Raw genomic sequence first — 17,641 nt, forward strand, 5'->3', positions numbered from 1 at the left:
ACCAACATTTTTACAACAATTTTGCAACAAGCCCTTCAAGGCCCTGTGTTCACTAGCAACAAAATTGCAACAAATTAGCAACATTTTTACAACATGTTGGTAAATTGTTGCAAACTTTTTAGTGGGAAAATGAGGGTGGATGATGGGGCATACCACTGCCTGTTAAGGCCGCGTATCCATAGGGTATGCCCTTGTGTAGTGTGGCGTTATGGCGTAACAGCCTTGTGACCTGGCACTATGCCCTGAGTCTCCATTGGATATTCCTTTTTGGTCATGTAGGCCTTTGTAGTCCTCATTTCGCAGCGGTCAATCGCGTTTATCCGCACGCTGTCATTATTTCAGAAGACAATTTCTTATGAATATTGAAAATGAAAATACAAGTAACTTGTATTTTCACTTGCAACATCAAATTGACATGTACATGTATATAAAACCTGACTTTTAAGCAACAAATTACAGGTTCGTGCTTGTTATGATAATCATCAGTTTCGGGATCCCAGAGTAGTTCCCGTTGATGAACCTCTTGAATTAATTTCGCCTCAGACATTGCTTCCGTGTTGTTCACTCGCAAAAGAATGGACATGTTCAATCCCAATATGGGCCTATATTCCCAATCCACAGTGCATATATGCCCGCAATGTGACACGGCATAACCTATGGGAACGATCAATAACACCAACGAAGGTTCATTGTCCGTGTGGCGCGCCAGGCGGTAAAAAGGGAATGTTGTGCAGGGCACGGAACAGCCTATGGATACGCAGCCTAAAGGAGTTGCGGCTGACTGACAAGCCGTCACACAAAAACTTCTAGAAAAGGTTTCATCACCCTACGAAGCAAGACACTCACTTGAGAGTTGCTATACCTGCTTCTTGTTCAAGTCACATGAACTCCGGTAGATCACATGACGCAAATCCTATTTCTGATTGGCTGATGAGTTTGCAACATTTTTACAACATGCAACAAAGAATTGCATTGCATTTAATTTGCAACAATTTTACAACATGTTGTAAGACACGTTTTGCTCTGTACACACTACGCAACATTTTTGCAACATTTGTTGCAACTGGAAATGTAAAAATGTTGCTAATATTTTAGTGTACACAGGCCTTTAGGCAATAATAGAGTTGGGTAGAGCATTTTGTTAATGTTACCCTTTTAGTTAGGGAAACTGGTGCCTTCTGCATTAGGTGGACCCCACTTACTCATCTGTCAGACCGGCCTCACACGTCGGCAGTAGAGTTTAAGGTCCAGTCTGCGAGATTTACCCATTTCTACCCAGCCAAAAGCGGGTGATTGGGCTAGTCTCTCCATGTGATTCAATTCGCATGGATTCTTGTGTCCCGGTGCTGAAAGGATCCCTCCACAAGGGCAGACTACATCCGGTGGCACTGAAGTATGGAAGAAAGACAGAAGACGACCAATTTGCGAAAAGGATCATCATCATCATCATCATGGTAACAGCTGAGGATGAATCATGTTGCTGTGTGTAGAATTGATGGTCCAATATAGGTTAGGTTATCTGTTTGCGCACACATTGCAAGGGTGGAGCTTGCTTGAAGTAGATTGCGCCAGTCTACCGTAATTCACTGTTACACATCCAGAAGCTAATATCCTTAGGCTTTGAGTCCTTAGTTTAGTAGAGTTTGACGAGTAATGTAATATATACGAACAACGCAGCAACAACTCAGCTGAGCGCCAGGCCCTTGGGCCTCTTGTTTGATAGGTGGAATCTGAATAGACACGGCAATTGCAAGTTCTAAGATCCGGCGACAGATAGCGCGGTGTAGTTGCCTTGGTATTGCGCATGCGAAATTCCCCTCCAAGGGGAAAGAAACACAGGAGAGCTCCCTACCTACAGAGCACCTGTCGCCGGGGCTATTAACCATTATCTAACACCACTGATAGGTGTAAGTGCGCCCCGGGTTTTTTGACACACGGCGAAGACACGGGTCTTGAAAAAACACGGGGTTTTATGAGAGGTGGAACTACAACTTATGCCAGGGCAAGTAGAAGATCTTTATGGGTGGTATTTCTGTGGTCACTCAGGCTCCGAAAGGGTCATATATTGATGAGTATTGAAGTGTTTGTCGTTTTGTTTCTCTTCAAATGCCACAGTCGTAAATGATTTTCTATTTCCCGTCGTCCCTTTCCTTCTGTTTCAGAATAAACGATCGTGTGGTGTCGGTGAACGGGTACCCCCTGGATAACGTGGACCATGCCGTGGCTATTTCCCTGCTGAAGGAGAGCGGTAATACAGTTAGTCTAGTAAGTATCAGGGGGGTTGGGGGGGGGGGTAGTGTTTCAGCCAGGATTTCAAAAAGGCAGGGCAACTTCGACTCTGAAAAGGCAGGAGCAATTTTCAGCCAAAAATTGGCATTTTTCATCGCGACAATTTCAGATTTGAATTGAAAAATCAAAATTTTTAGTTTTAGTTTCATGGTACAAACGATATTTTATGGAGCCAATTGTGCATTTTAAAACGCATATATGCCTTTTATTATCTTCTGCTTTAGCTGGGGGGGGGGGGTTTGCTGGTTGTTTAAGGACCAGTGCTTAAGCCAGGAGTGTTAAACACAGGGCTAAGAGGCTCTCCAGCTCGGTACACAATTCACCAACCTCAATAATCCGTTTCCCTTGTTTCCAGGTCATTAAGAGGAAGGTTTATATGGAAAATGTGGAGCCCGAACCAACACCGATAAAGTTAACTCTCACCAAAAAACTACGGAAAGACGGTAGGTTCACTGTTACACTATGTTTAACCCTTTAGCTCCTGTACCGCCCATTGCCAGATCTCACTATACCGCCCATAGCCGCCCGTGTTTAAAACTCCCGTCCTACGATATCCAAGCGGCCGAGAAGTAGAGTAACACCACAGGGGTGATGCTCAGAGTGTAATCTTCATAATAAAACTCGTAATAGAGAGGTGTCCTGATTAGAGAGGTCAAATTGAATGGAAACAACCAATTTGGGAACAAAACTAGTGTCCTTAATAGAGAGGTTGTCCTTAATAGAGAGGTTCCACTGAATAATGTTTGACGTTATTTGACGCATACCCCAATAAAAATCAGCGCCGCATTGTGGGATCCAGAGGCCCTATTCAAACCATCTTTCCGTTGTTACTTCAGAATACGGTTTGGTTCTTGGCTGCCGCCTCTACGTAAAGGAGATCACTGGTAATTCTTTGGCAGCCCAGGAGGGGGCGCTGAAGGAAGGCGACACAATACTCAAGGTACGTACGATCACAGGCCGCTGAATCGGGGTCAGTAAGGGGTTAAAACAGGGTAGAAGGGTTCAGGTAGAAGAGGAAGCGAGAAATTTACAGAGGTATCGTAAAGATCGAAAGGAAGGAAACTTTTGCTTGACAAGTTTGCTCCCTGTACATTTGTAGTGTATTTATGTACAGGGGGTGTTTCCCACTGTCAGCATGAGACTCTAGGGTGTCTCGTAGCCTTATATGCCTTACTCCGCCCAGATAATATAAATGGGTACCGGTCAAAAATGCTTAGCTTGCAGCGCTGATTTTGCAGCTTCATTCTACTGAAACGTTTCAGGACCGACCAGGATTAGTGTAAAGTCGATACATCCTCTGCCGTTTTGATATCAGATCACAAACCTAAAAACATACTGATATCTAAAAACACACTTCAGGTTGAAAATCACCCTATCGTGCAGAACAGGGTATTCATTTTCTTGACATTCGCTGGAAATTAGTGTGACGTTGACCTTTCATAACGACCATGACGTTTCATAATGACCTTGACCCTTTTATGATGACCTTGACCCTTTCATAATGACCTTGACCCTTTCATGATGACCTTGACCTTTCATAACAACCATGCCGTTTCATAACAACCATGACGTTTCATAACGACCATAACGTTTCATAATGACCTTGACCCTTTCACGATGACCTTGACCTTTCATAATGACCTCGACCTTCCTCTTACAGATAAACAACACAACAGCTGATAATCTATCGCTAGTGGAAGCTCAGCGTCTTTTGGAGAAATCCCGCGACAAGGTCCACCTGGTGACGGTGAAAGAAAACAATAAATTACCGGGGCGTCATAAGCATCAGAACAGCGAGCCTTTAATAGATGGTAAGATTTAAAGCTCTGAAACCTAAAATTCCCAGTGTCGGAATAGCTTTATTTTGTTATTCAGTGGTTTGGTCTTTTCAGTTCCTCCCTTGCCCTGAAGATGGCGATGGCGTAGTTCTTTCATGAAGTCCATGAGACTCCGATAACCAGCTCAAAGAGGGGGATTTTGGCAACATCGATCAGCGGTTTGGTCTTTTCAGTTCCTTCCTCGCCCTGAAGATGGCGATGGCGTAGTTCTTTCATGAAGTCATTTAAAGTTCTGAACTACGCAATCGCCATCTTCAGGGCAAGGTAGGAACTAATAAGACCGTTTGTTCTTTTCAGTTCCTACCTTGCCCTGAAGATGGCGATGGCGTAGTTCTTTCATGAAGTCATTTAAAGTTCTGAACTACGCCATCGCCATCTTCAGGGCAAGGTAGGAACTAATAAGACCGTTTGTTCTTTTCAGTTCCTGCCTTGCCCTGAAGATGGCGATGGCGTAGTTTCATAAAGTCATTTAAAGTTCTGAACTACGCCATCGCCATCTTCAGGGCACGGTAGGAACTGATAAGACCGTTTGTTCTTTTCAGTTCCTCTCTCGCCCTGGAGATGGCGATGGCGTAGTTCTTTCATGAAGTCCATGAGACTCCGATAACCAGCTCAAAAAGGGGCGATTTGGGCCACGTAGATCTACGAAGCGGCTGTAGTACTTAAACAGCTAATTGTACTGATGAGCGCTATACAAATGACAGACATTATCATCATTTTATCATTATTCAATTGTCTTTCAGACTTATCAAAATCAAAACTTCCTGGGTTCGCCCCGAAACAAGAAAATGCTAATCGCTGGCAAGTGCACCCCGGCGCGGGGAAACTTCCCGAGATGTTGGTTACCGCGGAGACGATGTACGATGCTCATGCGGTAGCGCCATCGCGGGAGGAGTCGCGGCCGCCGTTCGACGATCCGCCACCGAGACCGCCGTTGCCAAATATGGAGCCAGGTAAGTACTGTCCGAGTCAAAACGTAGACGAACCAAAAAACTCTGATAACCAGCTACAAGAGGAGTTTCGGGCCACGTAAATCTGAGTTGTTCGGCCACGAAAGTCAATGTACTGTAGAACCTCTCTATTAAGAACACCTTCGTGACTGGCAAGTCCTGTCCTTAATAGAGAGGTGTCCTGATTAGAGAGGTCAAATTGAATAGAAACTACCAATTTGGGACCAAAACTAGTGTCCTTAATAGAGAGGTTGTCCTTAATAGAGAGGTGTCCGCTAAGGGAGGTTCCACTGTAGATACACGTGGCTGGGCCATGAAAGTGTTTTAAAATGTTACCACTCTGAATCAAAAGAGATCCCACGATACCGTAGGCAGGAATTTATTTTCTCTGTATTATTTTTTTTCAGAGCCGCCTCCCAGACCGCCGACTCCCGGCCAAGAGCTCGGATCTCCTGAAGCCTATTTGGTACCGACCCCTACTGAGCCCGACCGCATGGACCTCATACCAGGTCGGCGCCCCCACAACATGTAAGTCTTGATCAATTCCTATAGATGGCGTACCTTTTCGTGGCCCATGCAGACTACGTAACGACAACGTCAACAGATGTGATTTTATGTCGTCTGTTGCCGTTTGCAAATGGTACATGGGCGTCGGCTCTCCCTAGCAGATTCATTGCGCCACAATGCTGTTGCCACAATAACTATTCCAAATATCTCGTTGCCTTATGAATAAGTATTTGATGTTTTATTTTCATAACTTAATCTCTAACATTGTGTCATTAACATCTAAAATAGATATCGTACCTATTGATAATTTTCGAAAAAGAGATACCAAGTGGGGATAAGTTCCTTGCTCGAGGACTCATACACTAAAACAGTGATGATCCTTCTGGGAGTCGAACCTACGTCGTCATTCTACCTACTTAACCTCTCCCTTTCTGACTGTAACAGGGTTTGGAGTATTCAAATATCCACGCCCTCCCACACACCCCTCTACCACGCACGCCCCATCCGTATATTTAGGTAAGGAGTTCTTATAATTAACCCTTTAAGGCCTGGTATTCTCAGGGATGAAAATTTCCAATCTGAGGCGAATTTCAGTCTCACTCCTTTTACGAAATGCTCCTTTCGGTAGTCGGCTTGGAAAGATCTCTGCTACGACTTTCTGTGGATCCTTGAATTTTCAAAATTGAACCAGAAATAAGCATTTAAGAGTCATTTTATTCCAAGTGAGTGCCAATTCAAGAGGACGATTTTAACCAGAAAACAATTTTGGACTTTTGGCATTCGTTGATAGGCATCCCTGTGATCTGTCTTGACAAGGATTTTCCCACTAAACTTGGTGAATTTTTCACTAAACTTGGTGAATTTTTCACTAAACTTGGTGAATTTTTCACTAAACTTGGTGAATTTTTCACTAAACTTAGTAAATTTTTCACTAAACTTAGTAAATTTTTCACAAGAGGAAGATTTTAACCAGAACACAATTTTGGACTTTTGGCCTCAGTTGATAGGCATCCCTGATCTGTCTTGACAATGATTTTCCCACTAAACTTAGTGAATTCATCACTAAACTTAGTGAATTCATCACTAAACTTAGTGAATTCATCACTAAACTTAGTGAATTCCTCACTAAAACTTATTGCGATCTCACAAAACTCAGTGAATTCCTCACTCAGCCTGTAAATTCCTCATTAAAAGTTAGTGAATTCCTTACTAAACTTAGTGAATTAGTGAATTCCTCAAAAAACTTAGTGAACATCTCACTGAAACACCGTATTTTTTGAGAGGGCCTTAAAGGGGTCATTTTTTATTGGAATGGTCATTTTATTCATTTCGGAGTGTGTACACCTGTGGCATTCCAGTTCTGCTTTCACAGCTTTCGTCTCCTCCTGGCGCCCCTCAAATCACGCAATGGGCTCTTCCAAGCAGACACATGACAAGCCTGGAACGTTTCATTTTGTGATAAACAAGGGGTGTCAGGTAGCTTTTTGGCATTTTGTTGTTGTTGTTGTTGCCTCCAGTGGCAGTGAAATCGAGATTGTCTTATCGCTGGTTTTACAGATTATTAGCGTGGATGCTTAGGGCGTGGACGCCCCAGGTTTGGACGCCCAAGGGGGTGGGTCACTCCCCGTAACCTTGTTTAGAGGATCCTTGCACCAAAAACACTTGATAGGAGGTGTTTGTCTGATTGGCTGCTGACTCATAGTTAAACGTAAACAGACCTTCCATCTTTCAATCAAGCCTTGCAATGATGAAAATTTTTTTTTTTAATTTTAGCACAGACAATCCAGAACCCCGATGATCCTGTTCGGTTGCGAATCAAGGTTTTAAAATCAAACTTCAAAGAAAAATCCAACCAGTAGTTTGCGCTCCAGAGCCCAAAAAATGTAAACAAATCATTTACAAATGAACTATGTAACCCCTGATTGATTATGATTGAACAACGCAACCTTCAAAAGAAGGAATGATACCTGACCTTGCCTCCAAATCTCAAGGTCGCTGTGATTCAAAATGGCCGCCAGAAGTAAAATCTCATGTTTGCCTTGTTTCTTTTGCAGTCCTGAGCCGAGGAAGATCTCCTTTCGGAAGGAGATCGGAAAAGGTGTAGGGATACGTCTGGCAGGTGGTAATGCGGTCGGAATTTATGTCGCAGCAGTGCAGCCTGGTACTCCCGCTTTTGAACAGGGATTGCAAGAGGGGGATCTCTTATTACAGGTAGGCTCCAGTTTTAGTGGGAAGAGCTAGAATAGCATTCCACCAATCAGAAACAAGAATAGCGATGAATTCCATCAATCACAATCAAGAGAACAAAATCAGAAAAATCCATCCACCAATCAGAAAATAACAGCAAACTTCATCAACCAATCAAAATCTACCTAGATCTGCGGAACGAGTGATTTGATAGCAGTCGCCGGTAACTACCAAACGCTGGTAGTCCAACGCGCTCCACGGTGTACGATGAGCGTGGGGTGGACCCCGAGGGCCTTTGGTGGTGGTCCAACATCCTGAACAAACATCTCAGAATTAGAAGAAATTGAACCTTACTTTGCACATTGAGACATTAAAGGCTCAAGCCATTCGTTCCCTTTAAAAGGTGCCCAGTGGTCTGAACTCTTAAATGCCCACGAACATTCCGCTGTTTACAGAATGGGGAGTTCAATAGCATTCCGCGACGTTACTATTTATAGCTCACAAGGTCATTTGAATAAGATATTGATGACGTTTTAGTCACGTGACAGTCGGACATCGACACTTATTTCTACGCATTTGAGCTTATTTCAAAGTCGATTATCATTGACCCTGCATTGTTTTTAGCATGAATGACACCATAGAGTCAGAGAGAGAGATATTCAGAACAATTATGTAGTATTTCCAACACTCGGACATGTGCCAGATTGAATCTAACTGCCCTAGTTAGAAAGCCTGAATCCATTACGAAACCGCATGTTTGTCCGACATTGCCTGTAATTCAGCGATGGGGAAATAGAGGGCAGCAGCTTCAGTGACGTCATCTTCGCGGAATGCTATATAACGTTAATCAAAACCTAAATTTTTTAAAAATATCACAAATTGACAGGGAGGTTTATTTTTTAATGATTTGCGAAATAATCTCATTCCATGAAAATAAAAAAAAATGTTAAGAAATTTTTTTTTCATTATTGGAAAAACTGTAGGACATTTGCAATCCAGAAAAAACGAAAATCACGAAAATTCTATTTTTTCAGAAATTTAATTTTCGCAAATCATGAAAATAAAACTGTGCAAAGAACCTCCCTTAGTCGACACCTCTCTAATAAGGACACTCTCTTTATCAAGGACACAAATTTTGCTCCAAAATTACAGTTGAACCTCTCTATTAAGGACACCCTTGGGACAGACAAGTGCTGTCCTTAATAGAGAGGTGTCCTGATTAGAGAGGTCAAATTAAATGGAAACAACCAATTTGGGACCAAAACTAGTGTCCTTAATAGAGATGTTGTCCTTAATAGAGAGGTGTCCTCTAACAGAGGTTCCACTGTAGTTGTTTCTATTCAAATTGGCCTCTCTGATCAGGACGCCTCTCTAATAAGGACAGCACTTGTCAGTCGGAGGGTGACCCTATTAAAGAGGTACAACTGTATTCCTGAACTTTTCAGGTGAACAATGTTGACATGAGGAACAATACTCGTGAAGAGGCGGTCCTGATGTTGCTAGGCTTAGAAAGCCAAGTTGACCTCCTGGTTCAGTATCGTCGCGAGGACTACCAACGTTTTATAACAGGAAGTGACTTTGGCGACTCATTCTATATAAGGTAGGCTTGGATTGGTCGACTCCCGGCCCATCAACCAGGCACCAGCGGTTTTCAATATACTCCGCCTCACGATATTTCAAACCCCTGGTGAAATCCACACCCTTCGGACGGATTGTAGCGTTGTGTTGTTTGAGAGCGGTTTATTGGTATCGAATATTAAAAAACAAGGCATGGGAATGTTGTCAGTTTCAACCCCAGAGATTACAACAGATGAGAGTTAATTTTGAACAGCACTGTCTTTGCAATCATAAATAAAACCAAAAAAAATTTTTTTTTTTTAATTAAAAAAACATTTTTTTTTTATTCCAGGACTCATTTCAACTATGATCACGTGGAACAAGGCCAAATGAGTTTCCGCGTCTGTGACGTGTTTCACGTCCGCGACACGTTACATAATGGCGTCGTCGGTTCGTGGCAGGCCGTGCGGATTGGGAGAAATAATGCCGAGACGCAGAAGGGTGTGATACCAAATTTCAACAGGTAGGGGGCACTGGCTGTTCTCCATAATCTATTGAAATGAAAGAAATTACAGTAGAACCTCTCTATTAAGGACACCCTCAGGACTGACAAGTGCTGTCCTTAATAGAGAGGTGTCCCGATTAGAGAGGTCAAATTGAATGGAAAAATCCAATATGGGACCAAAACTAGTGTCCTTAATAGAGAGGTTGTCCTTAATAGAGAGGTGTCCTTAATAGAGAGGGTGTCCGCTAAGAGAGGTTCTACTGTATTTTAGAATTCGATATCATCGCTCTTGCCGTTTCAGGGCCGAACAAGTTGCACTGGCACAACAATTAGGGACCAAAACTAGTGTCCTTAATGCAGAGGTTGTCCTTATTAGAGAGGTGTCCTTATTAGAGAGGTACTACTGTATTTTAGAATACAACGTCATCGCTCTTGTTGTTTCAGGGCCGAACAACTTGCACTCGCCCAACGAAAACGCCAGTCACGTGACGCCGACAAAGAAAACAACGCGCCGAATAAACGAGGAGGTTTCTTCAGACGGCGCAGTCATCGGCGCTCAAAGTCGCTGAGTAAGGACCATTGGGAGGATGTCATTTTCTGTAAGTGTTGCCATGGTAACAATAAATGTGAATTCACCCTTTAGGTTCTAAGGAAACGTCTGAGAAAGAAAAAAAATGTGAAAAAGAGAATAAAGCATTATACAGTAGAACCTCTCTATTAAGGACACCCTCGGGACTGACAAGTGCTGTCCTTAATAGAGAGGTGTCCTGATTAGAGAGGTTAAATTGAATGGAAACAACCAATTTGGGACCAAAACTAGTGTCCTTGATAGAGGGGTGTCCTCAATAGAGAGGTGTCCGCTAAGGGAGGTTCCACTGTATGTCGTGTCCAGATTTGCTGAATCTATTTCATAATCTTGAATTTGTCCGAGCTTCCACAAGTGTACTCCTATCCCAAATCTTAAGGGGACAACTGGGGAATGAGATTTAGGTGACCAGGATGATAGTATGACCATTCACTTGTAGCATCACAATAAATGTTGATCTCCAATGCTGGTTTTTACGAGTATTGTGAGGCAGTTTTGGACAAGGCTTGCAGATTTCGGATAGGCCAACAGTTCCTTTCTATCTTGGTGAAGTCTTTATGGCAAATTTTATGATCGCTCAATTCTGTTTGCAATGGAAGATATTTTTTTATGAAAAACTTACATATCTCATTTACAAGTCCCTTTAAAACATTTGATGAAAGGGTAAAGGGAGGAATTGCAATATGTACAGTCCAAATCACAACTGACATCCTGTAAATCGCGTCATTGGCGTGTCATTGACACACAACCCAGTGTGTAAGTTGAGCGGAACATAAAGATATAAGCGCGTCACTGGTGCGCAACGTGGCACTCGAACGTCACGCGTCACTGACGCGAAGCAGGATGGATGTCAATTGTGACATGGACTGTATGAGATGTTATGTACATTTCAGAGCGATGTTTTGCACCAAAATAGCGAATATCCAAATCGCACACCTTTTTCTTGGACCAAAAAAAAAACTTTTACCTTTAAAATTTTGTTTATAACATTTTTCCAAATCACAAAGCTCGTCCAAATGACAATCACCTTGATACATTTCAGCGGAACACGACGGTAAGTGGGTAGCGTGGGAACAAGAAATTACCCACCATGCACTGCTTTCTAATCTTCATTTTCTCGGTTTCATTGAAAAATGTTACGAGATCTCTGCTCGATTTTCCAAGCATCAGTTTTGTGGAAATGGGAATGTTTACATTTTCGGTTTGGTTTCAGTTTTCCTGCAAGGTCACTGGCTATTTTTTTATTTCCTTTCCAAATACAGTAGAACCTCTCTATTAAGAACACCTTCGGGACTGACAAGTGCTGTCCTTAATAGAGAGGTGTCCTGATTAGAGAGGTCAAATTGAATAGAAACTACCAATTTGGGACCAAAACTAGTGTCCTTAATAGAGAGGTTGTCCTTAATAGAGAGGTGTCCGCTAAGGGAGGTTCCACTTTAGGACGTCATAGCATTGATTATCATCTCTTTCACATGTTCCTAGTGCTTTGATAGAATGTACATAGAAACTACCCCCCCCCCCCTCACGCCAGCACTGCACAAAAAATACTGGGCGGTCAGTTACTCAACCTAATGTCATCAAATAAGGTAGTGTAATGTGGTGTAGCTTTCCGGAGGAGGGCATCACGGGGCAAATTCAAGTTACGAACATCTGGTCTTCCTGAATAGCATTCCGCGAAGGTACTATTTATAGCTCACAAGGTCATTTGCATAAGATATTGATGACGTTTTAGTCACGTGACAGTCGGACATCGACACTTATTTCCACGCATTTGAGCTTATTTCAAAGTCAATTATCTTTGACCCTGCATTGTTTTTAGCATGAATGATACCATAGAGTCGGAGAGAGAAATATTCAGAACAATTATGTAGTATTTCCAACACTCGGACATGTGCCAGATTGAATCTAACTGCCCTAGTTAGAAAGCCTGAATCCATTACGAAACCGCATGTTTGTCCGACATTGCCTGTAATTCAGCGATGGGGAAATAGAGGGCAGCAGCTGCAGTGACGTCATCTTCGCGGAATGCTATTCTGCATTTCTCTTTTCTGGTCACAAAAGTGTTTCTGTCACTCTCATGATTTTTCTTGGGTGGTTTTTTCGGGCATTGCAGAAATGCTCATTTTAGTGGCCTGTGGCTATACGAACATGTGACTAACTAAATATCCCCCAATGCCAATAGCATTCTGCGAAGATGACGTCACTGCTGCAGCTGCCCTCTATTTCCCCATCGCTGAATTACAGGCAATGTCGGACAAACATGCGGTTTCGTAATGGATTCAGGCTTTCTAACTAGGGCAGTTAGATTCAATCTGGCACATGTCCGAGTGTTGGAAATACTACATAATTGTTCTGAATATTTCTCTCTCTGACTCTATGGTATCATTCATGCTAAAAACAATGCAGGGTCAAAGATAATTGACTTTGAAATAAGCTCAAATGCGTAGAAATAAGCGTCGATGTCCGACTGTCACGTGACTAAAACGTCATCAATATCTTATGCAAATGACCTTGTGAGCTATAAATAGTAACGTCGCGGAATGCTATTACTGCCCAGGGTCAGTAATATCACACTGTCTACTTATGCAAGTATCAATTCGATTCTTGTACCCCCCCTCCTCAAGGGTAGTTAAGCTATCACCACTAATCTTTGCCGATGCTTGAGTGGTATTTATTTTTCCTTTAGTGAAAATTTGGCGAAGCTGGAAAGAATAAGGATGCTAATGTGTCGATGTCTTGTCGAACATACAGCCTTACCCAGTAAAATTAGTTCGGTTACTTTATATGACGGTGATAACTGATATATTGTTGATGGTGATGTCTTGACGAATGAAAAAGTAGCATTGGTGAAAAAGGGGTGATGCTTGAGCCTTAAGATGTCGTTATAGGGTGATAAGGTGTCGTACCCTTGAGGAGGGGGGGTACAAGACACGAATTGATACTTGCATTAGTGCTGGGATGAAAAATCGTTTTCAAGTTGACAAGTCCCAAGTTGTGAATCTCAAAGTCTTGGCTGGCCCTTTCAGTAAATCCTTAGGCCATAGGAATGATTAATCCTGTTTACCGTCCGAGAGATTTAAAAAGATGATGAGGCTTTTTTTCATTTTTCATTATTCATTATCGGTTTACAGTCTGATTTACTGGTCAAAACACGCGATTCAGCAAGTTCCAGTAAATGGAAATCAGGTCGGTCATCAACATGAGGCATTGAAAAAATGTCATTATTATGATGAAGAGCCTACCCTGCCAAGTTTTTATTGTGTTTTTCAATCATTTAAGGTAAAGATGAACCACTGGAAAGATTATTTAAATAAAAAAATGATGGCAACAATAAAATAAATAGATTTTTTTAAAAATAATGAAAATATTTCATGTTCGCTCAGAACCCATGCAGGAGGTGGACGGTAAACAGGATTAATAATTCCCATGGCCTATAGATTGCCTGACTGTAGGCTATCCCTGCGATCAAAGTCGTCGATAAAATATTGCATGTGTGTCGTAGACAATACCGCCGAATCTTTCTATCGGACTTGGTTGGTTTTGTGTTGCATGGCTGTCAATGATTGTCGCACGTAAATTTGAAAATTCGAATTTGAAACTTGTGTGGATTACCTGCTCGTATCTCCTTGTTTTCATTTTCTTCCGTTTTATTTGTGGAACTGTTTTTATTTTAAAAGTAACACGACCCATACTGAGATTCATCTTCTCGATGATACCTTTTGAATTTTATTTTTCCACAATACAGTTAAACGTTTTTACTTGATGTTTCATGACTGCTCAAGCCATTTCCTCAGAAGAAAGCGTCCTGGTTTTTCAAATCGGCACTAAGTAACACAAAAAAACACTCTTGGTTTGCCTAACAGATATTAAAACAGTGTGTGCTTGCAAAGATGATGATAAGGGTGCAGTGTATTCGTGACTTTTTTATCCTAAACTCGTGTTTTTGCGTGCTGTTTTCTTCTCTACCCGTCATTGTTTTGATTGGTTCTCTGGAATTTTCCCATCCTACATACAGTACTAATCACAAATAACATCCCGAAATTTGTGGATGTTGTGCGCAATGTAGTCGCAACCTGTGCACAATATGCGTGTATTTTGTACAAATGCTACAACCGCAATCTCTGTAATAAATTTCAACATTGCCGTTGTGTAGACTGATATACAAATACTATGAATACCAAGTTTCAACAATTTTGTATGCACAATAACTGCACTACGGCATTGTGTATTAGTGGATTTCTATTTAACTGGACCACAAGTGATTACGAACGGTGTACCCCTTTAAGAAAATACCTCAGAAAGCTGTGCGATTATATTTTAAAATGTCTTCAACAGGGAAAATTAAGCAATTTATATGGACCAAAGTCTATTTTTGTCGATAATTGCATGAAAGTTATATAGTAGGACCTCTCTATTAAGGACACCCTCGGGACAGACAAGTGCTGTCCTTGATAGAGAGGTGTCCTGAGTAGAGAGGTCAAATCGAATAGAAACAACCAATTTGGGACAAAAACTATGTCCTTAACAGAGAGGTTGTCCTTAATAGAGAGGTGTCCGCTAAGGGAGGTTCCACTGCATTTCCATTTATGTTTTTTTTGAATATTTTTGCAGCCAACACAGTTACAAAGTTCCCAGCCTATGAGCGTGTGGTGCTCAGACAACGTAAGTACGCGATAAAACTTATCCCAAAATTTCCCTGCAAAGTTTTCATTCTAAGACAATGGGTGATATGAATAAAGACTAATAAAGGCTTTTACTGAATTCTTCATGTACATTTACACTAGGCCTTTTTGTGCAAAACTGAATAAAAGCATATACTTACTGAAGTAAAAGCATTTATTTACTGAAGTAAAAGCATTTACTTACTGAAGTAAAAGCTTTTACTTACTGAAGTAAAAGCATTAACTTTACTGGCGTAAAATCATTTACTTACTGAAGTAACAGCATTTACTTACTGAAGTAAAAGCATTTACTTACTGAAGTAAAAGCATTTACTTGTCTTTATTCATATATCACCCCACTGATGTGGTTCAAAATGGCAACTTTTCCTGGCTCTAACCATTGATTTAGATTGACACTACCTGTCACTGTAAGGACCTTTCGTCGGCAGGTAAAACTGGTAATGGCTGGTGTTGGTATTGACGACTGCAAACAAGCGATTATTGTCGCATGCGATGTAAATCGCAGCTAGCAGCAATTTCATTATATTTCTAGAAAAAGTAAAAAATGTAAAAGTGAAAAACAATTGAAAAAGTATATGTGAAAGTAAGTAAAAGTGAAATTGTTTTTTCCGCAAATCACAAAAATCAAAAACCCGCAAAAATATTGCGGTCTGCGGTGTAAAGACGTGAGGATTACGAGTACCTTCGCCTCATTCCACCCTGTTACGCCCCCTAATGTTCGCTTTGGGAACTATTTCAGCCAACTTTCTCCGTCCAGTCGTAATCTTCGGTGCTTTATCGGACGTCATCCGCGATCGTCTTCTGCGCGAACATCCAGAATCTTTCGAATCGCCACGTAAGTAACTTTGACAACAAAAGAAGGTAACCATGGCGATTAGCATTGGTACTATAGCAACAATATTAGTAACCATGGTAACTGATGACTAACTACATCAGTTGCTATGGCAATTGCATAAGTTGCTAAGGAAACGGTGTCGTTTTCTTTATATTACTCGGTAGGATGTTTGTGAATTTGAAGTATTAACCGTTTAAAGGTCATAACCATGAAATGACCATGAAATAACCATGATATTGTCTGGGTAACCATGGTAATTGCATTGGTGACCATGGTTACGCTGTGAATGAAAAGTCATAGCAACTACTCGTAAATACCATAAAGCGTAGTACTTTCACATTCTAATGGATGGAATTTGCGAACAGATAGTTAGTAAAGAGATTCAAAACTTGAGATGACGATATTTAGGAAATGTTTTTCTGATGTTTTCAGAGGCGGATGTGAACCGTGGTGGTGATGAATCCACAGGGCGGTCGGGGATTATTAAACTAGCGGCAATAAAACAAATCGTAGATAAGGTAAATTTTAAAGTGAATGTATCCCATACTTTTGTTTGTGACTTAGTCCCAAGACTGATTCAGGGAGTCGGAGCTGATCCAGGAGCCAGAAAAAGAGGGGAATTTTTGATTAAAACTTCCGATGTGTTACACGGTTCTTCTCCTTCATCTTCTTCAGTGTTCGCTCTGCCCTTGGAGGTGATTTTCTCCACAGAGTATTCCTCCTCCAAGGCGGGATGAGCGTTTATGGTGCCACTATGGTTAGGCGCCAATTGGGTTATTGGCCTAGTGACTCCGACTTCGGCCAGAGGTTGAGTCCACGCAAGCTACTCATGTTCCTCACTTGGTGGGGTCTTTAACCTGCCCTGGCATAGACACCAGATACAAGGAACCTCGGTTTAACATCTCATTCAAAGGACTGAAAGGCCAGGAATTTCAGTTCCTTGAAAGCCACGCCGGTTCATCCAGAAATACAATCCAGGGTTCTCCCCGGGATCGAACCCGGGCCCTATTGCGTGGTGGCCAGCAGTGTTAACCACTAGGCTATGATGCTCCCCTAAAATTTCGTGGTCAAATTCAAAGATTTTCATGGGTGTAAAAAATGAATAAATTCTGACAACGCATAATATTTATTCCAGGAAAAACACTGTATCCTCGACGTCACGCCGAACGCGGTCGACCGGTTGAACTACGCCGGATACTATCCAGTCGTTATATACCTCCGCACCGACAGTAAAAACACCGTGAAGGAATTACGAGCGAAGCATTCGAAAAATTCGACGAAAAGCCCGCGAAAACTTTTCGACCAATCAGTGAAATTGGAGAAATGCTATTCGCACTTGTTCACTGGTGAGTAAGGGTCGTGAAAAATTTTGAAAGTCGAAATTTATTTACCGATGTAAAATTGTTCATGCGATAAATGTATGTTCCTTGAGGAGGAGGGGTATACGACACACATTGACTGTTGCATAAAAGCTCTGCAAGATTATGTTGACAGTTCTGCTGAAAGGAGGAATATTGACCTTGACCTTCGTTATACTCTTGACCTTGACCTTTCAGCCACTGTTCCGTTGACCTCTGGTGACTCCTGGTACGGGAAGGTCAAGGACACGATCGCTAGTAGTCAGAACAACGCCATCTGGATGTCCGAGGCGAAGGTACGTGATTTGGAGCGTGCCACGCCGGCATGCAGATTACACTCTAAGGGT

At 41.9% G+C, this 17,641-nt stretch overlaps 1 protein-coding gene across 5 annotated transcripts in view; it reads left to right on the forward strand.

The window, feature by feature from the left end:
• LOC135498551 (tight junction protein ZO-1-like) overlaps nt 1-17,641 on the forward strand; it is a 95,035-nt gene that overhangs the window by 59,312 nt on the left and 18,082 nt on the right. For 4 of the 5 annotated variants that reach the window (XM_064788827.1, XM_064788825.1, XM_064788829.1 and 1 more), the window contains 16 exons: nt 2,163-2,265; nt 2,645-2,732; nt 3,126-3,229; nt 3,950-4,100; nt 4,871-5,080; nt 5,485-5,605; nt 6,029-6,100; nt 7,639-7,795; nt 9,217-9,371; nt 9,681-9,851; nt 10,278-10,432; nt 15,031-15,081; nt 15,841-15,936; nt 16,369-16,454; nt 17,072-17,282; nt 17,493-17,590. In XM_064788827.1, coding sequence (XP_064644897.1) covers nt 2,163-2,265; nt 2,645-2,732; nt 3,126-3,229; nt 3,950-4,100; nt 4,871-5,080; nt 5,485-5,605; nt 6,029-6,100; nt 7,639-7,795; nt 9,217-9,371; nt 9,681-9,851; nt 10,278-10,432; nt 15,031-15,081; nt 15,841-15,936; nt 16,369-16,454; nt 17,072-17,282; nt 17,493-17,590 — 2,029 coding nt within the window. The remainder of the gene's footprint in view (nt 1-2,162; nt 2,266-2,644; nt 2,733-3,125; nt 3,230-3,949; nt 4,101-4,870; nt 5,081-5,484; nt 5,606-6,028; nt 6,101-7,638; nt 7,796-9,216; nt 9,372-9,680; nt 9,852-10,277; nt 10,433-15,030; nt 15,082-15,840; nt 15,937-16,368; nt 16,455-17,071; nt 17,283-17,492; nt 17,591-17,641) is intronic. The other variant, XM_064788826.1, reaches the window with a different exon arrangement.

Source organism: Lineus longissimus, chromosome 14 (assembly GCF_910592395.1).
Source record: "Lineus longissimus chromosome 14, tnLinLong1.2, whole genome shotgun sequence".
In the NCBI taxonomy this organism is placed as follows: domain Eukaryota; kingdom Metazoa; phylum Nemertea; class Pilidiophora; order Heteronemertea; family Lineidae; genus Lineus; species Lineus longissimus.